At 40.9% G+C, this 25,372-nt stretch overlaps 2 protein-coding genes across 2 annotated transcripts in view; one reads left to right on the top strand and one right to left on the bottom strand.

The window, feature by feature from the left end:
• Positions 1-9,803, top strand: part of crlf3 (cytokine receptor-like factor 3) — an 18,335-nt gene extending 8,532 nt beyond the window's left edge. Inside the window, exons 2-9 of the mRNA XM_015048973.1 lie at positions 683-810; positions 3,883-4,090; positions 4,315-4,402; positions 4,478-4,655; positions 4,747-4,975; positions 5,680-5,818; positions 6,614-6,726; positions 7,277-9,803. Coding sequence (XP_014904459.1) covers positions 694-810; positions 3,883-4,090; positions 4,315-4,402; positions 4,478-4,655; positions 4,747-4,975; positions 5,680-5,818; positions 6,614-6,726; positions 7,277-7,542 — 1,338 coding nt within the window. The 5' untranslated portion in view covers positions 683-693 and the 3' untranslated portion in view covers positions 7,543-9,803. The remainder of the gene's footprint in view (positions 1-682; positions 811-3,882; positions 4,091-4,314; positions 4,403-4,477; positions 4,656-4,746; positions 4,976-5,679; positions 5,819-6,613; positions 6,727-7,276) is intronic.
• Positions 9,804-10,269: 466 nt separating this feature from the next.
• Positions 10,270-25,016, bottom strand: LOC106957584 (polycomb protein suz12-A-like). The gene is made up of 16 exons (XM_015048972.1): positions 24,305-25,016; positions 22,284-22,330; positions 22,124-22,188; positions 19,786-19,854; positions 18,961-19,010; positions 18,775-18,860; positions 17,584-17,830; positions 16,831-16,933; positions 16,627-16,732; positions 15,265-15,436; positions 15,095-15,183; positions 14,702-14,845; positions 14,453-14,610; positions 14,175-14,376; positions 12,567-12,646; positions 10,270-11,762 (listed from the first exon to the last, which is right to left on the bottom strand). The coding sequence occupies exons 1-16, from the start codon at positions 24,468-24,470 to the stop codon at positions 11,417-11,419; spliced, it is 2,130 nt and encodes a 709-aa protein (XP_014904458.1). The 5' UTR covers positions 24,471-25,016; the 3' UTR covers positions 10,270-11,416.
• Positions 25,017-25,372: the final 356 nt, after the last annotated feature.

Raw genomic sequence — 25,372 nt, 5'->3', positions numbered from 1 at the left:
GATGGATGGATGGTTTTATGGATGGATGGATGGATAGACGGATTGATGGTTTGATGGATGGATGGATGGATGATGGATGGATGGTTTTATGGATGGATGGATGGATAGACGGATTGATGGTTTGATGGATGGATGGATGGATGATGGATGGATGGTTTTATGGATGGATGGATGGATGGATGGATGGATGGTTGGATGGATGGATGGATGGATGGATGGTTTTATGGTTGGATGGTTGGATGGATGGTTTATGGATGGATGGATGATTTTATGGTTGGATGGATGGATGGATGGATGTCCACATCTTACAGTATTTCATTGCCACTTAGTTTATTGTTCTAGTGAATTGATGAGCTCCAGTTGTTGTTATTCCAGTGTTTTGCTGTTATTCCAGTGTTTTGTTGTTATTCTAGTGATTGTTTTGTTGTAATCTTCCAGCCGTTTTAATATTATGGTAGAAACAGTCTCAGTTTTCTGCTCCTCCATTGTCTCTCTGTTCCTGTGGTCATGCAGTCACAACAGCAATGCAGTCAGAAATGCAGCGAATATGAAACCGGTTGTTCTGGACATCAGATCTGCTGACAGTTTGCTGCTCTCCTTTCACCGACGTCGCTCTGCCATTTTCTCTCTCCTGGCTCCATTGTTTTTCCGTTTTTAATAAAAATCTGTTGTTCTCCGTCAGGAGGCGGGAGGATGTCTGTGGAGGTGGACTTGCTGCTGCAGGAGGCGAAGGAGAGCATCGAGGCGGCGCAGAACTACCGCAGCGAGCTGCAGCAGCGGCTGCAGGGCCTCAACCAGGCGCGCAAACAGGTACCGCCCTCCCCGTGTTTACGCCCTGGGGTGAGAGCCGCCGCCGGCTGCCCAACGTCATCACAGCTGAAACTAACAAAAACTGAAATTCAGAAAACATTTTCCTTAATTGAAATGAATAAAAAAGCAGTAATTAATGGAGAAATATTAAGTAACTGTAACTACATGGTGCAATTAAACTAAAACTAAAGTATACTGAAATTATAGACATAACATCCTTTGGTTTTGTGTTTATGAATCTATTTATTAGCCCTTCAAACCAATACGAAATTGATTTTTTATTCTCCTAATTTTAAATAATTAGGAGAAAACAAAATATTCAACTAATAAAAACTAAAACTAAGCAATACTTAACTATTAGAAACTAAACTACAACTAAACAATATTTAACTAAACTAAAACTAAACTATATTTTTGCTAATAAAAGCTAGCCAACACACTCTAAAAACTAATAAAACTAACTGATTAGTGAAACTAAAAGTCACAGTGAAGCTAAAGGAAAGTCTGGACCCGTTCCGACCCCTGCAGGCCGATCCCAGAGTTTTCTCAGGAGTCGGTTTTCTGCTGGATCTCTTCCTTCCCCTGCTGTTGAGTTTTAGCGTCCAGCTGCTCACTAGTAAACAATGCAGCCATTTCCTGTTTCTGCTGAGCAGCTGAGAGGAGAGATGACAGGAAGAAAAACGAGAAACAAGAAGCATGTCTGCTCCAAACTCAAAGGTTAAAGACAAACCAGTCCTGATGTTTGCAGAAAACAAACATTTTATATTATATAGCAAATATTCTTGTTATCAGTTGGAAAAAATGGAACAACATTTGATAATTTCTGACACCAATTAAATCAGGATTTTGATCGCTCTTTCTAATAAATTAATCATAAGCAGATCTGGGTGCAGCAAAGTCAGTTTTTGGGTCAAAATCACCAGATAAACGTGGAACTTGCAAGAAAATGCAAAAAGTCTGAATATTTAAAATCAATTATCGTTGATGTTGCATAAAATCTCCATCTATAGAATTATTTTTAAAATTAAAATTAGACATTTTAAAAATATATTTTTCCATATTTTTTATTACAAAAATGTACTAAATTAAATAAATATTTAAAAAATTTATAAAATAATTTTAAAAGTTTCCGCTTTTTTTTACTTTAAAAAGTCTGTATCAAGCAGCTTCTGGGGAGCAGATTAGCATGTAGCATGTAGCACGTAGCACAGCACCACCGTGGTGGCAGCAGTCGGATCTGCTCTGTTCTGATTGGTTAATCAATTTGCTGGTTAAATTGTTGCTGTTTTGGAGAATTATTCTTCTATTTTAACTTTTAGACAGTTGTTATGATGCGTAACCGTGGCGACGCATTATCTACAACTAGGTTCATCTCAAAAGCTTGAATAGTACCTGAACTTTGACCCCAAATCCCAGAGGAGGTGAAATGGAGGGTTCACAGAAAGCAGAGCAGAGAGGGAGAAGTTCAACCTGTCTCTTATCCCCAACTCCAACGTCTCTAATCGTACAGACAGACAGAGATTTAAAGACAAGCAGCACAAGCAAAGGAGGTGGATTAGCAGAGCTGCTAGCAACTGATACAGCTGTTTACAAAAGCTTTAGTCAGAGGCCTCTTCAGATTTGTTGCAGCACTGACTGCTACTGGAGATAAATTCTTTCAAGATTAAATTTCTCTGTTGGATCAATAAAGTTTTTTATTGGCTTGTTTTTCTGCTGCTGTTGGAGGAAAAACCTGGAAAATAAGGGTTTCAGCAGCATGTGAGGACATGTAGGGAGAAGATAACCTCGAAGCCTGCAGACGAATGATTCATGTGATCCCAGTTTGTGTCCCAACGTTCCCAGCGTTCCCATGACATAGACAGCAGGAAACACAAACCCGCAGTGAGAGTGGGGCTTGCAGGAGATAGCAGGATGTTTGGGATCCAGGACAATCTTATCAGCGCTGCATCGCAGGAGGAGTCCAAACATTTTTGGAAAACTATTCCTGCATTGTCTGACAAAGTTTTCTGGAAAAAGTCGGTGTGTGTTTCCACTTTCTGTCACGGCCTCCATGTTTTATCTGCTGCTGTCAATCAGACTTCCGCTTCCTGTCTCTCTGCTCGCGTTGTGAAATCCCTCCGACTTCGCTCTCTCTATGTGTGTGTGTGTGTGTGCATGCGTGTGCGTGTGTGTGTGTGTGCGTGTGTGTGTGAACAAGAGGAACTGAAACATGGTTTACTCTTCGACTTCCTGACCAGCTACTGGTGTAACAGGCTGGGATTTTAGCTGCATGTTCAATTCAGATATGATTATAGATAAATAAAAATAAGAAATAAAATTAGAATAATAAAATTAATTTTTAAAAAACAATTGAAGAATTAATAAAAATTACTTAATTTTAAAAAAATAAAAAATTAATCTGACCCTGCAATGAATATTTTTTATTAACTACTAAATACAAAATGAAATACTTTTACTGAAAAATTAATGGAATTAATTTAATTTTTAAATATTATTTAATTCACCGTATAAAAAAATTGCCCCCTTCTTCAGATTTTTCCTTTTTTTTTTTACACATATTGAAATTAAAAAATACTTTATTGATCCCAAAGAGAAAATAAATGTTGTGTAAGTCATATTAAGTCAAATTGAGTTATTGTAGATAGTGATGCCTGTGTTACAAATACATTAAAATATGTATTTTGCAATAAAAGTATTCATTAAGTGAATGTAAATTCATTACTTTACATAAATAATATTGTGACTTTCTTCTCATTTGACTTTTGTTCTGGTAAAACTGCATTTCATTCTAGTATCATGTATATCAAAAATTGGTCTTTTTTGAGACTGTATACTCCAGTTAATAATTAATCGATTGGTAAATTAGTTGACGATTCATCACGATTAATCGATTCATCGCTGGTTTAGATACATCTTAGCACAGAGCCAAAGTGGGGAAAAATATCAGCATTTACTAGAGAAGCAACTTCAGCTTTCACTCAATGGTTTAAATGTTCCAATGTCCTAGTCAAAGTCCCTCCAGGCCTGATTGAAATGCCATGATGTGACTACATGTGGCGTCCTCTTCCTCAGATCCGGGGCAGCTCCGGCCAGGCTCGCGAGGCCCTCAAGAGGCACTTCACGGAACTGCAGGCGGCGGCCGGCCGCTTGCTGTCGGAGCGGCTGGCAGGCCTGCTGGCCGAGGTCGACGCCATCGAGGCCGACAGCATCAAGCCTCTGGACGACTGCCAGAGTCTCATCGAGCACGGCGTGGGGCAGGCCGACGAGCTGCTGAGAGAGGGTGGGTTTGATTCAAACAGTTAATCAATCAATCAATTAACCCCATGATACAATGAAACGACCCCAGTAATTTCCATTTGCATGATTTATCGTTTTTCTCCTTCTACCAAAAACTGGATGATAAAATGCTTCAGTCTGGTGCTTCGGTCTTAACTAGCCCTTTTTTTGAAGGACAGTTTTGCTTGTTTATTTTTAAGTGTTCATGATTATAATGACTGTCTGCAGGAGAAGCTGCTCTGCGCTGCGGTCTGGGAGAGAAGGAGGACAAACTGGGCAGCTTCACGAAGAAAGCCATGCACATCCAGCTGGACAGGTAGTGGAGAAAACGCTCTGCGCCGCTGCGGCATCGATCCGGCATTGCTGCAGCTGATTTCTGTGTGTTTTCCAGCCTTCCCGAGGTCCCGGCTCTGGTGGACGTCCCGTTTGTTTCGGCCCAACTGGACGACTCCGTCCTCAACCTGCTGAGGGACAAAGTGTCCCGCCACGGCGCCGTCTCCTCCCATCCGCCCGTCCAGATAGAGGAGCTACAGGAGCGGCCGGGCGGCATCCTGGTCCGCTGGTGCAAGGTCGGCATGGCAACGCTCCAGAAAAATAAAAAACTTTTCAATGTGAAACTGATTTTTATTTTTTTTAATATCTGTACGTCCTGATTTGCAGGTGGATGAGGACTTTGCTGCTGCAGATTACCGGCTGCAGTACCGGCGGTCGGGCAGCGGGGGGAGCCAGTACGAGGACGCCTACATCGGCCGGGACTGCGAGTTCCTGGTTCTGCATCTGGACCCGCACTCGGACCACCTGTTCCGGGTCAGCGCCCGGGGCGAGGGCCGCACCGAGTGGAGCCCCTGGAGTGTCCCGCAGACGGGCTACACCACCCTGGCTCCGCACGGTACGGGGCTCCGGTTCTGACCCGGTTCTCATTTGGAGAAAGGGAAGGATGGACAGACGCTCTGAGTTATAGTGCCACTGCTGTGATGATTCTGAACTGAATCATCCATCCATCCGAATCCATCCATCCATCCATTTTCTGAACACCCTTGTCCCTCAGTGGGGTCGGGAGGGGTGCTGGTGCCTATCTCCAGCTAACGTTCCGGGCGAGAGGCGGGGTACATCCTGGACAGGTCGCCAGTCTGGCGCAGTCCATCCGAATCCCAAATTTAAATTCTTCTTTTGTTTCTTCTGCTTCTCAGTTAAATCAGTTCAGTTTTAAACCAGCAGGGGGCAGCAGTGACTGAACTGTAACGACGCTTTACAAACAAAACGTTCCTGATCGACTCTCACAGTTGATCAGGAACTGTGATCAGTTGTTCCTGATACGTCAGTTGGAAAACGTACACGTGACGTTTTCTTCTCTTCTGCAAACTGAAAATCAAGAAATTAAGAGAAAAATGCTTTGAAGCTTTTAGTTTTACTAACTGGAGGAAGTCTAGTCAACATGTTGGGTGAAGGAAACCCAAACTGTTCTGCTGCGTAGCTGACCATTGGTCCGATTAGGGAAGTAAACCTGCCGCTGACCTGCTGCTGACAGACGAGTGTTAGATACCGCAGCAGCGTCCAGAGGCCCAGGTTGGATCTGTTGTTGTTTTTCTGCAGAGTGGCGCTCAGGGACCGAGGGCTACATCCTCAGCAGCAGGAAGAACATCGCCCTGCGTAACGACTCCGCCCAGAGCCGCTGCGCCGTCCTGTACTCCAATGCCCCCACCTACTTCTGCGGCCAGACGCTCACCTTCAAGTACGTCACACACAAACACATCGTAGCGCTGCAGAATGTTGCTCTATAGAAATGTTACAGCGTGACGTCACATGTGCAAAAAACTGCTTGCTAACGATGACCATCATTGGTTTCAGCTGCCAACTTGTCAACATAACATGCTAAATATTAAATGTACACGTTACGCTAATTGTCAACACTACAACAACGAGATAACGAGGTCAGGAAAACAATTTTAATAAAAAAAAAACTAGTGACTAAGAGGGCATCAGGTCAGTTATGCTAGCTTGACTTTGACAATCTTAACATGTAGATGTGCTGCATAATTCTGTGTTTTGGGTCTGTTAGAAAAAAAGGCGACCAGTACCAACGTTGACAGATCCTCTGTAGAGCAGATGTTTCAGTTAGCTAATCTACCAACGCTGTGTCAGATTAACTAATAGCAGTTGTAGCTAATCTACCACAGCGATCGCTAATTAATAATCACAATATAAACATCAAGCCTGAAAACATAAAACTGTAACAGATTGAATGTTTTGTTCTCTGTGTGTTTTTTGGTGTTGAATCCTGATACACTAGGGGGCTGTTGTCAGTCAGTTGCTATGGCAACAACTTTGTGTGCAGCTTATCGGACACAGAGCGATTAAAAAAAAGAATATGAATCACTTTGAGTTGTTTATTAATGATTTTTCTGTGTCGAAGATCAAGGATTCATTTTGTTAATGAAAATGTTTCCACCCCCTTACAGCGCAGCTATGATCGGCAGGTAGAAAGAATATTTTTTAGCTTTTATAACCAGCCTGTTTGTGCTTACAGGATCTCTGCAGCTGGCCAGATGGATCGGCTGGACAGCCTGGGAGTTTGCATCGACACTCAGAGCGGAGACGAGTCGCTGCAGAGAGACCAAGCTGTCTGCATCTCCACCAACGGTTCGCTCACTTTACAAACACCCTACAAGAAAAAACTGCCAGGGCTGCAATGGTTCTGGGTTTTTCATTATGGTTTTACGGGGGGTTTTGCTAGCTATTATTAGTTAAACACTGTTTAGGTGTTTGATAGGCATATTTTGGTATCAATATGATGCCAAGTAAATATAGAGCCAGTATCGCCAATACTAATGCTTATTATGCAAGTATAATAAGTAAAAATATACTTATTAAATGTTATTGATGAGACATTTCATAACTCAGCATTTAGTTATATTGTAGTTTACCTTGTCTCTGTTGTGGAATGTAACTAACATAAAAAGATAGTAAAGATAGTACAGTTATAAAAATCATATGATGGTGAATTGAAACGCTTTTCTAGCTAAATTCTGCTGACAAAGTTTGAAAACCTAGCTTGAATATGTAAATGGAAAATGTATGAACCCTGATTTATAGAGAACTGGAGTCAGGAAATATTATTTACTTATTATAAAAGATTTATTGCTGCAAAGTCCCCCACCAGTTACAGATCTTTCATGTTTCTGCCCTCCAGGCGCCGTTTTCGTCAACGGCAAAGAGATGACCAATCAGCTTCCGGCCATCACCGTGGGCTCGGCCGTGACCTTTGACATGGAGGTAGTCAATCTGCTACCCGTCAGCAACAACAACCTGAGCGAGGGCGGCCATTTTAAGCTGCGAGTGACGATCGGCTCCGGGAACCGGGAGGTGGTGTTCGACTGGCTGGTGGACCAGGCGGTGGACTGCCTCTTCTTCGGCTGCTCCTTCGTCCACTCTGGCTGGAAAGTTCTCGTGTTTTAGGAAAATTAATCCTCCGATTGCCCCCGCTACCTGCAACGCAACTTTCCATCATCCAACAAAGTTTTCAGGGGAAAAAAACAAAGGAATATTTGTCTTTTGATCATGACCATCATGACAACGCGGCTGACTATCAAACATGTTTGCTTGGATCTGCAGGTTTCCTTCAAATGAAATTCAATAAAACTTTTCACTGTAGCAGCAGTTTAAGCACATTTCTAAACAAGTACTTAAAAACGAAAGCAATGAAGCCCTGTGACAGCTTTTAGTAATCTTACATTTTATTTGCTTTTTGTCTTAGCTGGTTAAAATCTGATTTAAAGAAAGAATGCATCAGGGAGCCTATAAAGAGAAATTTAACTCACGTATTTATTACCTTTGCTGAGAGGTAATCTGACTCATGAAAGGGGGAATTGTAGTGGGCCTAATAATCAGCCCTGAGGGATCCCATGATGAATTAGAGGAAAAAGTGTGTTTTTATTCTCCCTTGGTTCCATTTTACAGTTTATCCAGATGAGTCTGAACTCCTCCTGAGGTTAAAGTCCAAATTTAGGGGCTGCGTCCTTTGAAAGCCACATTTGAAGGTCAAAGCAATGCAATCAGTTTTATTTTTTTATTATAAAATTTTAATTTATGATTTTTTGGGGGGCCTACAAAGTGGGGAAATTCAGTATGCATTTTATAATTCATTTTTACATTTTTTATGTTGACATACTAAGCAGAAGAGTTCAGTTTACTTTCACATGAATTTTTTTATGGTTCACAAAGTAGGAGAAAAGTTACGTTTTTTTTTTTTACTACCTTTTATTTTTTATATTAGTATTAAAAGTTGTCTGTACAAAAATTGTAATCACAAACCGGTTGAGCTGTTGTAATTTTCATAGACATGTTTAATTATAATTGAATTAATTCAAAAGGATTACATTTAAAAAAAACTTCAACAGAAAAAAACTTCGGTGAAATGGCGAAATCCAGTTTCATTGTTTGAACGTGAAGAAATGCTGATTTAACCACGTCACGGTTGCTAGGCGACCTGACATGCGCAGAGGGAAGGGCGGGAATTTCGCAGCGTCTCCATTCTAGTGTTCGTGGTGAACGAAGGACGCAATCCCAAGATTTGAACAAGTCGGATGCTCTGCGCTTCCTCTTCTCGTTTTAATCACAGAACCGCCTTAGAAAGTTGATCAATAGAGAAAAACAACTGATAAAGATTTATGTGGAACAGAAATCTAGTTTCATTGTACGTGAAGAAATGCTGATTTATCTGAGAAATTAGGTCTGTCCTGATGACTTTGTAGTTGCAGCGGTGATTTTTCTGTTATTTTATTCCAGATCCTTCTCACTGAGTGGGTTGTTGTTGTTTACAGGTTTTGTTGAGACTTTTTAAAAGTATATTAATCTATGCAATTAATTAGTTTTACCACAGAAGCAGCTTCACAGCTCGAGGGATGTTTTAAATAATTTTGCTCACTGTGAATGTCGCACACACTCTTTGCCACCTAAAAGCAGCAGTTAGATTTTTTACTAAGTGAATCTTTGCTTCTAAAGCATCTTGAATGCCAGAATAATGAGCTTTGAGAAAATATGTTTTCTATTAATCTAGGAGTGAAACTGTCGTGTTAATTTCAGACTGTGGAGCTCGTTCACCTGACGCTGATTTTTGAGCCAAAAACCTTCACGTTAAAATGTCTTTTGCCTTTTTGTCCCTCTATAGAGTTGGAGAAAAATGCCAAACTGGTTCTTAAAAGCATAAAATATCCATGAATTACGACTTTTGTGACAATCCCGACAGTATTCACACCACCGGGTTCATATCGCCACCGTAGTTCATTCACCTCCGTCTGATCTTTTTCTGTGAATTTCTTAAACCTCTTTCTCAATCTGTAGGTCAAAGAAAAAAAAGTGTGTTGTATTTATGTGTACTTGTACTCACATGTAGCAGTTTAAATGAGGATCCTGGACGTCTGGGACTGAACCATAGGAAGGCTTCGATGCTGGATGACAACAAACGAACTTTTTCCAGTTGCCTAAAATCCTAATTTATCTGTGGATGTTTTCTTTATCCTCGCTGAGGACAACTGGAGCCGGAAACGGGTTCAGTTGATGGTACAAATGTCCTGAAATCAACCAACAGAACCTCAGAAATGAAAAACAAAACTTCCCTCTGTACGGGAGGAAGGTGAAATGGCGACACCTCGTGGTCAAAACTGTGCATTGCATCGGTGTTCACACTTTGGATCAATAAAAAAAATAAAAAAACTTTCTGCTGTTCATTTTGTGCTACTTGAAAATAAATTTCTGGTTTCATGCAAATGTGGAATTTACATCTTAAATAAAAAAAACTACATTTTAACTTCAATTAGTTTGCTAGCTTACTGCTAACGAACTTAGTTTATGAATGGAAAACTTTAGGTTTGATAGTGTAAACAGAAAACATACAAAACATTGACAGAAAGTTCAGTGGAAGGAAAAAGTTTGGCAGGGACACATTTTGTGGATTGAACAATTGAGTGAATGAAATATATTTAAATACTTTCATTTGTGCCAATATTTTCTTGAAAGATTCACTCTGATAGTTTCCTTACCGAAAAAAAGTCAAAAGGAGAAAATATTTAAGTTTCCAATTTCCTGTTGTCAATTCTTACCTCCTCCTAGTGGTAAAGTAGAAGAACTACAACTCAGAGGAAAGCAGGCATTTAACCTGAAAAGAATTAAAACCCAAACAGACGATTTTCTTCACATTATTACTTTATTAGAAAACCATTTTGACTCAGTTTATATCGTCAAGCTGGTTTTTTACAGCATTATTTAAGACCAGTCTTATCTTTCTTTTTTAATTAATATTAATATTATTATTATTAGACATGGCTCCTCCCATCTTGTGCAAAATGCTGCTGGTGTTGTGAAGAAATAAAAAGATCCAGTCAAAAACCAAACAAACGGACTCATCAGCTCTGGGTCGTCAGCACCGGGGAGCCGGTTCTGTTCGGACGGAGCAGATAAAGTAAGGCAGCGTCAAAGTCCGGCCTGCGCTCATCAAGGAGGCTCTGGATGCAAAGAAAGAAAAGAAAAGAAAACAAAAAAAGAAGTAGCAAAACGGGAAATGAGAAGTGACTGAATCTCCTTTGGTCCGGAAACTAAATTCTGCTCCAGGTTCCCAAACTAATTTAGAGAAAAAGCAAAAGCTAATCGGTTCGACCTGCAGCATCCAGAGGAAGAAAGAGCACCTTGTTTTAGCCACAGGAAACTGCAGGTTAACGGCTTCAAACTACAAACCAGAGGCTGCTTCAGTCGCTAAAATGGTCCTAAGGAAACTGAAAATCTGAGTGCTGGCAGTAGGTGGCGCTGTGAGACAGTCGGCAGGTTGTTTCTGAGGAATAAAATACGTTTAGCACCAGTGATGAAACCAGGAATCTGCTGTTTCAGCATATCTAGGATCAGTTTCTTTATCTGCAGTCAGAAGCTCTGGCAGGATTTTTAAACTGGATAAAAACCGAGACCCAGAGAAAACATGACGAGTTTAAAACGCGTCTGGAAAAAAAAGATTAAGAAATGATTGATTGATCCCTTAACTGCTGACTGAAAACAAAAATATTAAAGCATGTGACGTCTGTAAATAAGCTGCTGGAAGATTAAAGTTTGGTTGAAGAAGCACAGATTCAGGCTGAAGTTGTTGCATTTTCCTCCGTGGAAAGTTGTAGCACCTTTGAATCTCAGAGGTAAAAACCCCCAAAAACATCCAAACCAAAATCCTGACGATCTGGAGGTTCTGGTCTCATTGACGCTTTGGGTCTTCCTTCCTGTTTTCACGGATTCGGGCCTTTGATTGTCCATTTCAGGGTTCTGCTGCTCAACATTTGGTTTCCTCCTCTTCCTCTTACTGCTGCCCGTTTCGGCTCTCCTCGCTGCAGGGCTTAAACTCGGCCGTGTCTGGATCGGGATCAGGATCCGGCTCCGGCTGGGACTCCATGGCCGTCTCCCAGTCCTCCTCCTCCTCTTCGTCTTCCTCTTCCTGGCCTTTGTCCCTCCTCGTCTTCTGGCTCTGCAGGAGGCGGAGCCTGGCCATGGCGCGGTCGATGGTCAGCGTGCTGATCAGGTTGAAGTCGTGCATGCTGATCAGGTGCAGCAGGAAGTTGCGGCACAGGCTGTGCTCCACGATGGCGGCGGCGTTTTGCTCGGCGAACACCAGGCAGGCCTCGTTCATCTGGTTGTCAGCGATAAAACTGGAAGGAAAACAGAAAACATTCGTTTACATCGGGAGGATGAGCCAGAACGTTGGGGTCAATATAAGTCCAGTTCATGACCCAACAGATACAAACTAGACGAAAAACTCAGAGAACAATTAATCTAACAGTCGTGAGCAGCAGCCAGGCCTCGTTCATTTGGTTGTTGGAAATAAAACTGGAAGAAAACAAACGGAAAACATTCGTTTACGTTGGAAGGATTGTTCCGGATGTAGGGATGGATACAAGTCCAGTTATTAATCGTAGAGCAGTCAAACTAGATGGGCAATTCAGACAGACCAATTAATCTAACAGTCATGTTCTACTGGAATTAACAGAAAACAGTAAAAAATAAGTTTTCAGATAACACTCGGTATCATCTTATTAAACATCACTAAACTGAGTTTCTGAACAAACAACAAATCAAATTCTTACCATAAATGTTTTATGATAAATGCCCACCTCTAATTTACATCGAGGATCGTTTGTTCAGGTTTGGTCTGTACCTCTTAGCTACAGCAGGAGGAGACTGTCACCTTATAACCGAGAGGGTCTGGTTTAAACGACTGGCGCCGACGTTTCCTTCAACCTTTAATGAAGAGAGACAGAACCGGGCCTGCTGCAGAACAGAACCGGGCCTGCTGCAGAACCGGGCCTGCTGCAGAACCGGGCCTGCTGCAGAACCGGGCCTGCTGCAGAACAGAACCAGGCCTGCTGCAGAACAGAACCAGGCCTGCTGCAGAACAGAACCAGGCCTGCTGCAGAACAGAACCAGGCTTGCTGCAGAACTGAACCGCTACACACCCGTGCTTCATGACGTGGAGGTTCCACAGCTTCATGATCTCCTTCTCGCCCTCGTTGACGTCGGTGAACTCCTCGATTTGCTGCAGGGAAGAGCAAACCAGTCAGACGACCTGTGGGTTCATGTTCGATACGGGGAACTTTTTCTTTTAATTCCTATAAAAAAGGTCGAAATTTGATCTGACAGATTAAATTTGGTCAGATTGAAATGAAAAGATCATCGTCAGATTGGTCAGACACGTCTCTGGGACGAACCAAATCAAGAACATAAACGTTTACCTCCAGTTTCTGGGGTTAAAGTACATAAACCACCCACTCTGGGTCACATATGAACCGGCTGTAACCCCGGGACTCCACCGGAAGCAGGACTTTAAAACGAACATCCTGATTTCACATTTCTAAATTCGTTCAACCACTTCCCCTCTGACTCCTCATAGCTTTGTTTAAAGAGAGAAGCAGTCTGTCTGCAGTCTCCCTGAGTTTTCCGGCACATTGCAGGAGTAACCGGTGGAATCCGGGGGTTTAATCAGACGTTAACAGACCAGCAGCAGAAACGTCCACGCTTTCTTCACTCGCTCTGGCGTGATTCTTGTCACGCCAATCTGGAAACGTTAGAACACAGTCAACAGAAACCAAACTGTTCACAGCAGAAAGTCACGTACAGGTTTGTTTCCTGGCTTTCTTGGCCAACAGCAGAAGGATTGGAAATGTTTAAATGAATCTGGTGAAACGGAAACAAACTTCTAGACAACAAAGAGTTCCTTAAAATCCAAACTAAAACGCACCTGGTTAGAGTTTATTTTGAACATAATACATGAAACGTTGATCAACTTATTTGATCTGCATCAATGATTTTGCTGATGTCCCTCAAAATGTAATGTTTGTTTTTAGTTTTCTCAGTTTTGGCTTTATGGCGTTTATATTTGTGTTTTTATGACGTAAAGCACTTTGAACTGCCTTGTTGTAGAAACGTGAAACACAAATAAACTTTATTGATCGATAACTTGAAACAAGGTCAATTTCATGATTGTTTTCAGTCTTCAGTCTGGTGCTTTGACATCATTTAGCCCTTTTTTTAGAGGGACAATTACAGAGAATTCATAATTCATTGTGTTTGTTTATTATTTTGGATATTTAAAATGTTTTCCGGTTCCAGTGTTAAATGTTCATTAGAAATCAAAGTGATCTGTGAAAGGCTTTGCCATCGTAACTCAAAACTACATTATTATTATTATTGCAGTAACTTCTTGGACAGCAAAATCCGTTAAACTGACCGGCCTTGAAGAAACTTTGGTATGAAATCAGCTTTTATTTATCGAGTTAAATAAAAGTTGATTTGGGTGAAGCAAAGTTGGCTTTTCAGTAAAAGTCTCCAGATTAACTTTTATCTACCCGTTATAAAAGCTTGGTTATAAAACGGCAAATGTTTTGTGTTGTGTTTAACTTTTGAGAAGATTATTTCTGTAATAATTTTCCCCTGATTATTTTATTTTATTTTTTTAAAGTCTCCCTCTGCGTCTGCTGAACGGGCCGCCTTTGCGTCATTCTTGAACAGCTGGGCTCACCCGGTCAGCAGTCGCAGAGCGGTGCCGGCTGCAGGGCGTGACCCACCTTGGCGGTTTTCTCCCGCAGCCAGTCGGGGTCGCGCTCGTCCTCGCTGTCCACCTCCATCTCCTGCGCCCTCATCGGCAGGCAGCTGTCGCTGTGGAAGTACAGCCGGTTGTGTCCGCTGATGTACATCCGTTGGTGCTGCTCCCGGTCGCCGTCCTCCGGCTCCAGGAACTCGGACAGACTCGGCTTCGTCCGTCTGGGTCTGTGGGACGGAGACGGCGGGTGAACGCTGAATCCGGCAGGAAGTGGGTGAACAGGAAGTGGGGGGCGGGGCTTACTTGCAGACCAGGACGTGTGTGACCACGGTCCTCTTGACGGGGCCGTTCCGGCTGAAGGCGAAGCCGGGCTGGTGGTGGACGTCCTGAGGGTTTCCTGCGTACGAGCCGTCGTAGCAGTTATTGATGGAAACCTCGATCTTCGCTCCTTTGGGATGAGGCTGGAAGAAGCGCAGGGTTCAGAAAACCGCCGGCCGAGGCGGTTCAGTACGACCCAGATCAGGTTTTTAGCTCTGGGACATTCGGTCTCACCACGTAGTTGAAGATGAAGCGCGAGTGCGACAGCTTGAGGTGTTTCAGCAGACTGTACAGCTTCCTGCAGTTCAGCGTGCACCAGGGGCAGTGCAGGTCGTCTCTGGCCTCCGTCTGCTGCCGCGTGTTGTTGTTGTACTGGAACTACAGAAGAAGAACAACATCGGGTTTGAGCCAGGTTCAAGAGACGCCACCAGGAGCAGCTCCAGCTGAGCCTCTAACCGTCCTCATCAACCTGAGGTTGGGGAATATTTTTCAGTTTGTGTGAGTTGCTGAACTTGTATTGTTTTTGGAACATTATAATGATATATCGCAATCCAGATTAAATGATCCGTGAGTGTTTGCTGTTAAACGGTTAAGTTGTCCTGAAAAACGTTGGGAAACCGCTCTCACCTGATACAAGATGCGTAGCTTCTGTCGAGGCTCCGCTGAGATCTGCTCCCTCCTGGCCTGCATGTCTGCATGCGTGGACTCTTTAACAGCTGGAGGTCAGAGGACAGACAGCGTCACGCTGCAGCCGGGTCACCGGATCAGAGCTGAAACTCAGTGCCCGGTTTCCTCACCCTGGGCCTGCGTGGCTCTCTGGCTCGGCCGGCTGTCCTGGTTGGTGTCAGAGTTGCGGGTGGCCAGAGGTTTGGCAACGGGCGCCGTGGAGCAATCAGACGGGTCGGTGGTCCAACGCAGGGTGAACTGCAGAGTCGGACCCTGAGAGAAACTCTCAAACGGAGGCAAACGCTGGACAGAGAGAGAGAGTGTTGACACTATTTGCTGTTTCTGTGCAATTAAAAAGGCCAAAAATCACATTTTATAGCCAGCAACCAGAAAAATATGAAACATAAATAATTTATTTTTCTGGTGGAAATAAAACCCTCAGTTGAGAACGGACATGTTTGAGTCAGGATTTAGGATTTTCACTACAGCTTAGTGTTTGTTTGTCTAATTCAGTTAGTTTTAGCTCATTTTTAGAGAGTATTTGCTCGTTTTTATTAGTTAAATATTGTTTAGTTTTGGTTTTTATTACTTATAGTAGTAGTTTTAATTTTAACTTTGGTTAATTCAAAAAGGTTAACACATTGTGATTACGTTTACATCGGCTGGGTAATTATTACTCAACAGAAGATACTATTTTCAAAAATTGGATTTAATTATCCCTATTTTTGCAGACTGGTGTGAGTTTAGCGCCGTAATTTGCCAATAAACAACAAACTACGTGTGTAATGAAAAGAAAAAAAAATCTAATTTCACATCAGTTCAAAAGGCTAATAAATATATTCATAAACATAAAATTGAAGGACATTATATATATAATTTTAGCATGTTTTAGTTTTATAGACGGACAATATAATTCTAATTATAGTTTTTATACCATCAATTACCATTTTCATTTATTTCAGTTAACAAAAACCCAAAGCTCAGAGAAGCGGTGCAGCTCAAGCGGGGAGTCAACAGCCAGACCGCTGAGCTGGATGTCGTTTGTGAGCATAAAGTTGGTGTCTGGTTCCAAGTCAGTGTCATACCTTCCCTTCCATGCAGCACATGTAGCATTAGCATTAGCAGACTTCAGGGCCAGACGGCATGTTGTGAGAAAACTAACTCAATGGTGTCCTAATAAAAGTTTTGACATTAATGCAGAGAAAACCTTACGAGTAAAAATCTGCACTGATTATGTGTAAAAAAAGTGAGACTTGCAGTCTTTGGGCAGGAGGAATAAACATCATCTGACTGCTGCCAGAAATGTGATTGTCTTGATTTCCAGGTTCAATAAATTGACAGAGGACTCAATCAAAACAGCTTCTGATCCCTCTGTAGAGTGCCGGTTTTCTAAGTCTCCATGCCACAACTGGGTCTCTTTTAAATGTTACCATTAAAAACATAGTTTTGCATCGTATTGGAGCTAATCTCTGGGACTTGTGCACATGTCCTACCTTCCCATCCAAGATGGTCTCCCAGGTCGCTCTCTTCTTCCCGACGGGACACTCCTCCATCTCCTGCATGGACACCTCGTACTCCCCGTCCAGCAGCTGCAGACGCCTGCAACAAGCATCAGCTCTCACCTCTGGTTCCTGCGTCACCAAACCGCCACGCGGCTTTTTCTGCTTCAGAAGGTGATGCTTTGTGCGAGTTTTCACCTGTTTTTATCAAAGACCGTCATCTGAGCCACAAACGTGGTTTCTCCCTCCTCTCTGAGAGACGAGCTCCTCCTCTTCCTGTTGACGGATTCCTCTGAAAAATCTCAACCAGAAACAAGGCGAACGTCTTCATCACTTCAAAAGGTGGTGAGATAAAAAGTGTTAAAATATCTCTGAGGTTTTACACGCTCTCTCAATCATTTCTGAGTTCAAAATAAAAAGCCAAATCAATCTAGAACAGAGGTCTGCAACTTTTACAGCTTCGAGACATTTTTATTCTCAGGTCAGCCAAATAAAACTCGTTTAAATATCCCACTTATGATTTTCGATAAATACCCATTACAGGACATTTGTCATTTTTAAAGATCCACCACTTTATTTCTATTTTTAGGATTTCAAATAAAGATAAAATTTTGCAGGAAGAGGATGGCTCTATTTTTCTGTGGGATGGAATTGGTATAAGTTTTAGAGATAATAGCTAATAGAAATATTTCATCTTTTAACACAGCAAAATCAAATTATTATCAGTAGCAGGACTTTGAAACAATTGTGCAAATAACACACACACAAACTAGTAACGTCCTTTTCATTTTTAGCCAAAGTTACTAAGAGACACTTGCTGCAAATCAATCATTTAGAAGGATTTCACTGTAACTGCCGAAAACATACAATAAACTGGATTCTTAAAAAACAACAGTACTGAATAAAAACACCCAAATCTGTGAAGATGCGTCTCGTTTTCCCTCGGCCTACCTCCTCTGTGGTGGTTCTCTCCGTTGCTCAGCCCGTGGATCTGGCCTCTGGAGCAGCCGGGCCGCGACACTCTGAAGAGCAGAGAGTAGGACTTGACCATGTGCGAGTTACTGGGTTCAAAGTCGCTGCTGGGAACCAGTAAGGTGGGGAAGGAGCCCAGTTTGACCTGGACTCCAGCACCGGTGTCTGGGTTCAGAGGGACCTGCTTCTTCCCTGCCAGGACCTGCTTCACTGGACAGCTGACATCCTGGAAAGCAGAGAGGAAACCTCAGCTACACCTGGAAGCGTCAACCCCATCATATCACGTCATGTGACTTCGCTACGCACAGAGAAAACTACAAAACCACACAAAGAATCTGAAAAAGAGACGTAATGTTTTACTATTGCCAACACTACTACAGCTGGATAACATCCAAAGGCATCAAATTTAAATACTGAGAAAGTTGGAAGTAGGCGAGCTACGCTAGCTTGACTTTGACAAGCTTAACATGTAGACGTGCTGCAGGATTTGGTGTTTCTCAGTTCAGTTAACATTAAAATATAACCAACTCTAACAGATCATCAGTAGACGAGGTGTTAAAATTAGCGAATCAAAAACTGCTAATATTCACGCGATTTTTTAATAATCACAAAATAAACGTCAAGCCTGAAAACTTTAAATGTTGTGTTATCTGGTGTGGGAAACGTTTGCATGTTTTTATTGGTGTTGATGTTCCTGATACCCTTGGACGTAATCTCTGCTCTGTCGGCTAGTGGAGCTGTTGTCAGCCGGTTGCCACGGCAACGGGTCTTCAGGTAGAATAACGCAGACACAGAAAGCGACAAGAAATCAGGATGCGACTGGTTAAAAGTTGTTCGCCTGTGTTTTTTTTTTTTTTAATTACCAATATAAATTAAATTTGCTTAGTCCTTTCTTGCACTTTGACAGAAACCAAAAACAGTTTATAGATTAATTTCCACACATATTTTATGCTTTTCTCACCTTTAACTTAAGCCATGTTTTACAGAAATCGGATAAGAAATGAAGGCGATGCGGCCGTTTTCTGTGAGATTCCTGCTGGAACAGTCTAGCTTTGTCAAAATGACTCAATGTATAGTAATGGAGGAGAACGTCGCTAACTATACTGGCTAATAGTAGCTGTCTAATCCAGTAATATATAATCAATGATCATCCTGCTCCTCAACACACACCTTCCTCTTCTTGTGGCAGACTTTGACCAGCAGGACCTCCAGAGAAACCGAGCTCTGTTCATTCTCACTGTCCTGAGATGATTTACCTGAACAAAAACAAGACAAGCAAAGAAAACACTGAATTAAACAGGAAGGCAGTGCAGGAAATCAGCCAATGAAACGCACCAGAGAGCGACAAAAACTCACCAGCTGCATGGAAGAAACCAGTGAAGGTGAGCTGCAGATTGGAGGCCAAACTGCAGGAAGAGAAAAGTGCAATAAGACGAGTTCTTATGGAGCTAAATTAGTCTCAAAAAGATTCACAAAGCATACAAGATTTGTAAGGGAATATAATTCACAACTATGTTACACAATGCAGCATAAATTTACAGTTTCCAACTGCACAAGTATAAATAAATCACGCATTAAAAATGCCAGCTGTGGAATTACAAGATTTTTCTCGTTTTTCCCTTTGGTGAATGCTGTCAACGTTTTTCTTTTCTGAATGCACATTAACTTGCTGTGTGCGTACAACGTCCCCTGATGGAGGCTAAACGGCTGCCACAAGGTGGCGCTGCTGCTCTCGTTAGGTTATAGGATTTTTTTTTTTCCAGAGAAAGAACTTTCCCATTTAACTCAGTATATTTCAGCAGTGCAGCTTAGAATCTAATAACTTAATGTAAGTGCATGTCTTTAGAACAAAGGTTTTGGGCTGCATTTCCAATAAATCTGGTTAATGCTCAGATATCAGAGCTTTTCTTCTGCCTTGAACGCACCATCTTGTTTGTGAATCCCTTGCTGTAACAAAGTCTTAAGTCAGAAGAACATTCAAGCTGATTTGTGCAAATTTGAGAAACTGTTTACACACACGTGAATGTTGATGTACGTTTTTATTCATCCCGTTTTACACATTTCTAAATTATGTTGCAGACTTATAAATCTTGTTGTTCGCTTTGTGAATCTTTTTGAGACCAATTTAGCTCCGTAGGTTCTCTGTTATCTGGAGGTTTCTGTGAAATTAGCAGCATTTACCTGAGGGTCTCCTGCTCTCCTCTCATCTTTTCCACTTTGAACAACAGATTGTCTACCCTGGAGGTTTTCCTGTAAAAACAGAATTATTATTTAAATTTAGTTCACCAACAAACATCCTGAACGAAGCTTTTCTTTTCTGAAAGAGCAAAACGTAACATAAACATTTACTTAATCCGCTGGGATCAAGACCTTTTTCACACGTCATAATGGGGAAGACAGGTAAACAACAACAAAAAACATTAAAAATATACAAAGTTGAGCAATTTGGCAAATGATTGTTATATTAACAATTTAACTCTTTTTCCATTGGTTTTTTTCAGATGTTTACTAATTAACTGGTGCAGCTGGTTCCCATTATGATGCATTTACAGTCTTTTACACATTTTTTGAAAACCATTTTGTCTCAGTTCTGGGTTCAAAGCCGGAGCTTAATAAAAGAGGAGGAAGCATGTTTATTATATTTTTAATAATTTATTATAATTACCTGTTGAAGATTATTGAGAAACGACGCCTCTGTTAATAAATATATTTGATTTATTCAATGCTAATCTGTTACATTTCTGTATCTTTAATAAAATAAAACCAGCTTCCCGTTTTTAAAGAAAGATTTTCACCTTTAAAACTTCAAAAATGTCTGACTTAACATTTTTAAAAAAGTCAAGGACAATAAAACGTTGAGCTGCACTTCCTGTTTATTTAGTTCATTCAATACTGACTCAACTTTTCCACAGCCTTTTCTGTGTAAATACTGATGTTATGGTCCTGAACAATAATGTGTTAAAGTCATGTAAAGTTATGACTCGTTTTTTAGTTCTGATCCCAAAATGTTTCCTTCATTTTCTCGGTTTCAATCTGCTGCTTTAAAGTCAGTGGAGCGTCTGGCTCAAATAATCTCCATGTCTGATTTATTATCGGTTTGCAGCCGTTGGTAAAGATTCCAGTGGTCTCACATAAAACTTTAACCTGAGCAGAAACTCCAGTAAGAAGCAGAGTAACTGGAAACAGCTGCAGAGATTCAGCACAGCGCTGGGCAACAGAAACGGCTCCAGGATGAAAACTGGACACCAACCCAAACGCTGGTCCGTCAAACTTATCCTCCATTATGGTAACTTTTACTCAACGGAACGAAAATATGTTACAAAATTACTAATATCAGTCGATGCCGGTATATTACCCCACATAACAAATGTTTTCAATTAGAGGTGCACAATATATCAGCATCAGCTGAACTAAGTAATATTATTATCGGGTAATACTGACTTTTATGAACTTTACGTTGTATTTTATTTTACCAAAGAAAATCCCATTGAGATTAAAAACCTCCAACAAGCGAATTCGGGCAGCAGCACTCAGAGATTACAGAACATTCACAGCAAATGAAAACCTGTTATAAATCTCACTGATGAACAGTTTCAAACAAACATTTAAGAGAAATATGCATGAATAAAATGCCACCATACAGACTGCAGACATCAACACATCAAAACAGGAAGTAAAAGACAAAGAATCAATTAAAAATCCTAAATATTTAAACTATTTAAACACTGTTCAGATCTTCAGCTGCAGGATTAACAGGAAGATCCTGACTTTCAAATCTCCCATTGGAAAACAAAATAACCTTCAATGTATATGCATTTAAAACAAGACGATAAATATTTGTCTGACTGTAATTGAGGATTAAACGCACCGTTATGTGAGAGACCAGAACAATTACAAAGTATGATTAGAATAAAAATAAGATTTTGCACAAGGCACTATCCTGCATCAAAACACCTGAATCCCATAATTAAGAGCCTGAAGGTAAGCCGTGTAATCTGTCTCAGTGCTGCCTCAGGAAATACATTTTAGGCAAAGTTTTTACTTTTTTTAAATAAATGAACTCCAGAAGTTTTCAGTGAGTAAAAGAACAATATTTGTGCTGTGAAGCGATATCTAGCTGAATATTTTAACAACTTCTGCTCACCTCAGGAAACCGAGGAGTTTCAGATCACTAACACTTCACCCTCTAACGTCACCAAAAGAAAAAAATTAAAAAAAACTTCACTAAGCCACATGTTTTACACCAACTGAGCTCACTTTTCACCCAGAAGCTCTGCACCCCGACATCCCAGCGCCGCACCATCTGTAACCTCACAGCCTTTCACTGCAGCAAACCACAAACTACAAACTACACATGTATCAGCACGATCTGCATGCAAAACAGCCCCAACTGAAAAACACTCCTTCTCCTAACTGATCTTACTGGTCCCCATCCACCTCCAGCTGCCGCCATGTCGGTCTACTTTCACCCGAGATAACAGTTGACCTGCTTTAAAAAAACCATCTGCAAACATCTTACCTTCTGGTGTTACTCCTGGAGTTTCTGTGGGACATGTAAGTGAGCGTCCTGTGCAGGAATATAGGCTGGAAGGCAACAAGCAGAGAAAAACATGTGTTGTTAATAATTGTCTTCTCCAGCTCTCCAGGTAATGAAGCTTGGAAGGAAAGGCAGAACTCACAGCTATCAAGTTTCTTGTGCGGAGGAATCTGTAGATTTGTGTCGGCTCTGCAAACAAACATGTTAGCATTATAAGTCATTTAGGTTGAAAAAGTCTGCAGGAAACATCAGAAATAAACATTAAAAGTTTATTAAAACAACTTTTAATGATCACAGACTTTATGCAGCTTTCACCAACTTAAGACTTTCTAAGACATGTATGAATGAAATTCAAGACCTGTATCACGACAGAAAAGCTCAAAATCAAATCGTATATTTTATATAGTAGAGACAAGCCTTTTTTTCCTGAATTATTAAACAGTAAACATGTCTAAGGTTCATTACAAGTAGACCTGAGGAATGCATCTCAAAAACAAAGATGAGAGCTTCCCGGGTGCTTCTGGGTAATGTAGACATAAAAGAACCAGATCAGGAACTGCCTTGTAGATGAAGACGGCCGTCCAAACAGAGATTAGAATAAAGGATGATGAGCGAGACAAATAAAGCAGATCAGTATTGTCGAATGGATGACGCAAATGAACTGGAAGCTGCGCCGTTCACAAAGCATTCAGACACATTTAAGCAGAAACCAAACAACCCGTTGAGCTGGAACTCAGCAGATCAATGCTTTCTAGGAATCTGGATTACACTGGATGAGCTCAAGCTCCAAATCTGAAGCCCTCAAACTGTTACTACCAAAAACGGATTATTCTGCTTTTAAAAATATCATTAAAACTCCAGTTTCCCAGCATTTTAAATCACCTTAGATCGAGTAAAACTTGACTACAGAAAGTGGGCAAACTGGATTATTCTATGTTGCAGAAAGTTTTGAATGTTGTGGAGATTTGACCACCACTGAATTTAGACTGAAATCCACCGTTTTAAAAAGTGAAAACTTTGATAAGCAATTTTTTAAAATCATCTATAATTTCTCTCAGGGGGAAGTGAAGCTGATTTATCTAATCCACCTTGGAAAGGAAAATAAGAGACGCAAAAGCTATTAAATCAAAGACTGTAATGTGGAACAAGTTCAATGTAATAAAAAAGCAACAAAGGCATCTGCAATAAAGTTAAATGAGACATTCAAGCAGTTTTACTCTGCAAGTTAGTTCTTGTGATGCTGCATCAAATTATATAACATTCAGAAAACCATTACATTTTAGGATCATTACAGAACCTTTAGATCACAGATTTGTTTAAGATCAGACATAAAAATAAAGTAGTTTTCAACTAAAACTTTTGTTTTGGTGTCTGAAACCCACATAATTATTTAGAATTTAATTTTATGCAACATATTCCAAATCTTAGGTGTTTCAAGTGTAAAATAAGACAGTAAAAGTGAGCTTTTTAAGATTTTCACAAACAGTATAAAGTATAATGATAAAGTAAGACTTAAAAATAGTCTCATCTTGTTCAAATCCCAATTTTTTGTGTTTTTATACATAAAGTTAAGTTTCACAGATCGAAAACAGCCTAAAACAGTAATTTCATTCAGGTTTGACCAGTCTGGGTGTGACTGGTTTTCAGTTTGGATCCTATCCAGATTGGCGTAGTTACCCAAAAACTCATTCAAATACCAAATGTGATTTTACAAATATAACGACATTTTCACAGATCTTGATTAAAGGTTATCCAGTTCCAAATTTGGCTTCCATCTAGTTGCCTAAACAGAAAAAACACAGTTTATCTCTCAGTTTTTTTATGATTTTAAAATATTCTTAAAAATAATCCTGTTTATTTTTGACCAGTCTAGGGGATCTGATTTAGCCTGAAACGCACCCCAAAAATATGGACATTTTTGTCTTCTCAATTATGACACCTGTGTTTTAATGAACTAAACTGTAAACTACCCTTTGATTTGGAACAGATGCTTATTTAAGCCATTTATTACCGATTAATATTAAAGATTTAGTGGTAGAGGATTGACATTCGCTGCTCCCCTCATCTTTACAACTGCATGGCCAGAGTAACTTCCTGTATTGCTAAAATAGGCCTTCAGATGTGCATCTTTACACATGCAGCTCGGTGACAGTTGGGACTCACTCTCGAAGGCCTGCAGGAACAACTCGTGGTCGGCCTGAATCAGTTGCATGTTGGGCTTCTTGGCTGCGGCGGAGGGCGGCTGGTACAACCCGTTGGTTTTTCCTCCAGAACCGAAACCCACATGGTGGTGGCCTCCACCTGAGGAGCTCTGCTTGTGCGGAGCCATGGAGGTCAGAGGCTGGGGGAGAAATGGAGCTGGCTCCCCCACCTGAAGTGGGGTGGAGTGGTAAAGAAATAAATAAAAAAAGAAGAAATTCAGCTGCTCTTCCTTCCTTTGTCAAAACAAAAGAGGCAGCGATGGTGGTTAAAAAAACAACTGCTAACGACAAGTCCTCATTTTAAAGACATGTTGCTAAATTTCTAGAATGTTAAATTTGAGACTGATGGAGCGATCGAGTTACGGTAAACTGTTATTAAACCTGTTTTAGCGGTTAGGTGGTCGAAGAATGCGCGGAACAACAGAACAGCCTCCGGCGAGCTGAGGCGGAAACCCTGGGCTAACCGGTTAGCGTCGCCCCAACGCCGAGTTTCCACGGAGAATGTCGGTAAAATAACCCCGCGGCGACACGAAGAAACGGGGAAACCGTTAAAACGGTAGTACCATATTCCATTTAAGGAAAATGATTAACTGCAAATGAACATTGTTGTCACCCAGTGTCTGTTAGCAAGTAGGATTTAAAGTATAAGGAAGCTAATCGATTTATCCCCAATCATATCCGGCCAGTATTTTCATAATAAAAGCATGGTTAAAATTAAATTCACCTTTCGACGATTGATTTTAAACAAGACAAGTTCATCTTATTATTTGTTCTAACCTTTATTTCACCAGAAAATTCCCTATAATTAAGAATCTGGTATTTGTACACAGAGCTTACATAACATTCATAACAAAATAATAATAAAAAAAACCTGACACCATCATAACAAAAAAAAAAAAATTAAAACATTTACAAATAATCCCTTTTTAAAATCATTAAGGGCAGCCTTAAAAATTGTGACAACAAAACTGAAAATTAGTTTCTAATAAAATTTGAATTTCATACCACACCAATTAAACCAAAAGTGTGG

Source organism: Poecilia latipinna, unplaced genomic scaffold (assembly GCF_001443285.1).
Source record: "Poecilia latipinna isolate Pla-1442-1.1 unplaced genomic scaffold, P_latipinna-1.0 Scaffold917, whole genome shotgun sequence".
Lineage (NCBI taxonomy): Eukaryota > Metazoa > Chordata > Actinopteri > Cyprinodontiformes > Poeciliidae > Poecilia > Poecilia latipinna.
Note: the sequence above shows the minus strand (reverse complement) of the source record. Positions and strands in the feature narration are given on the sequence as shown.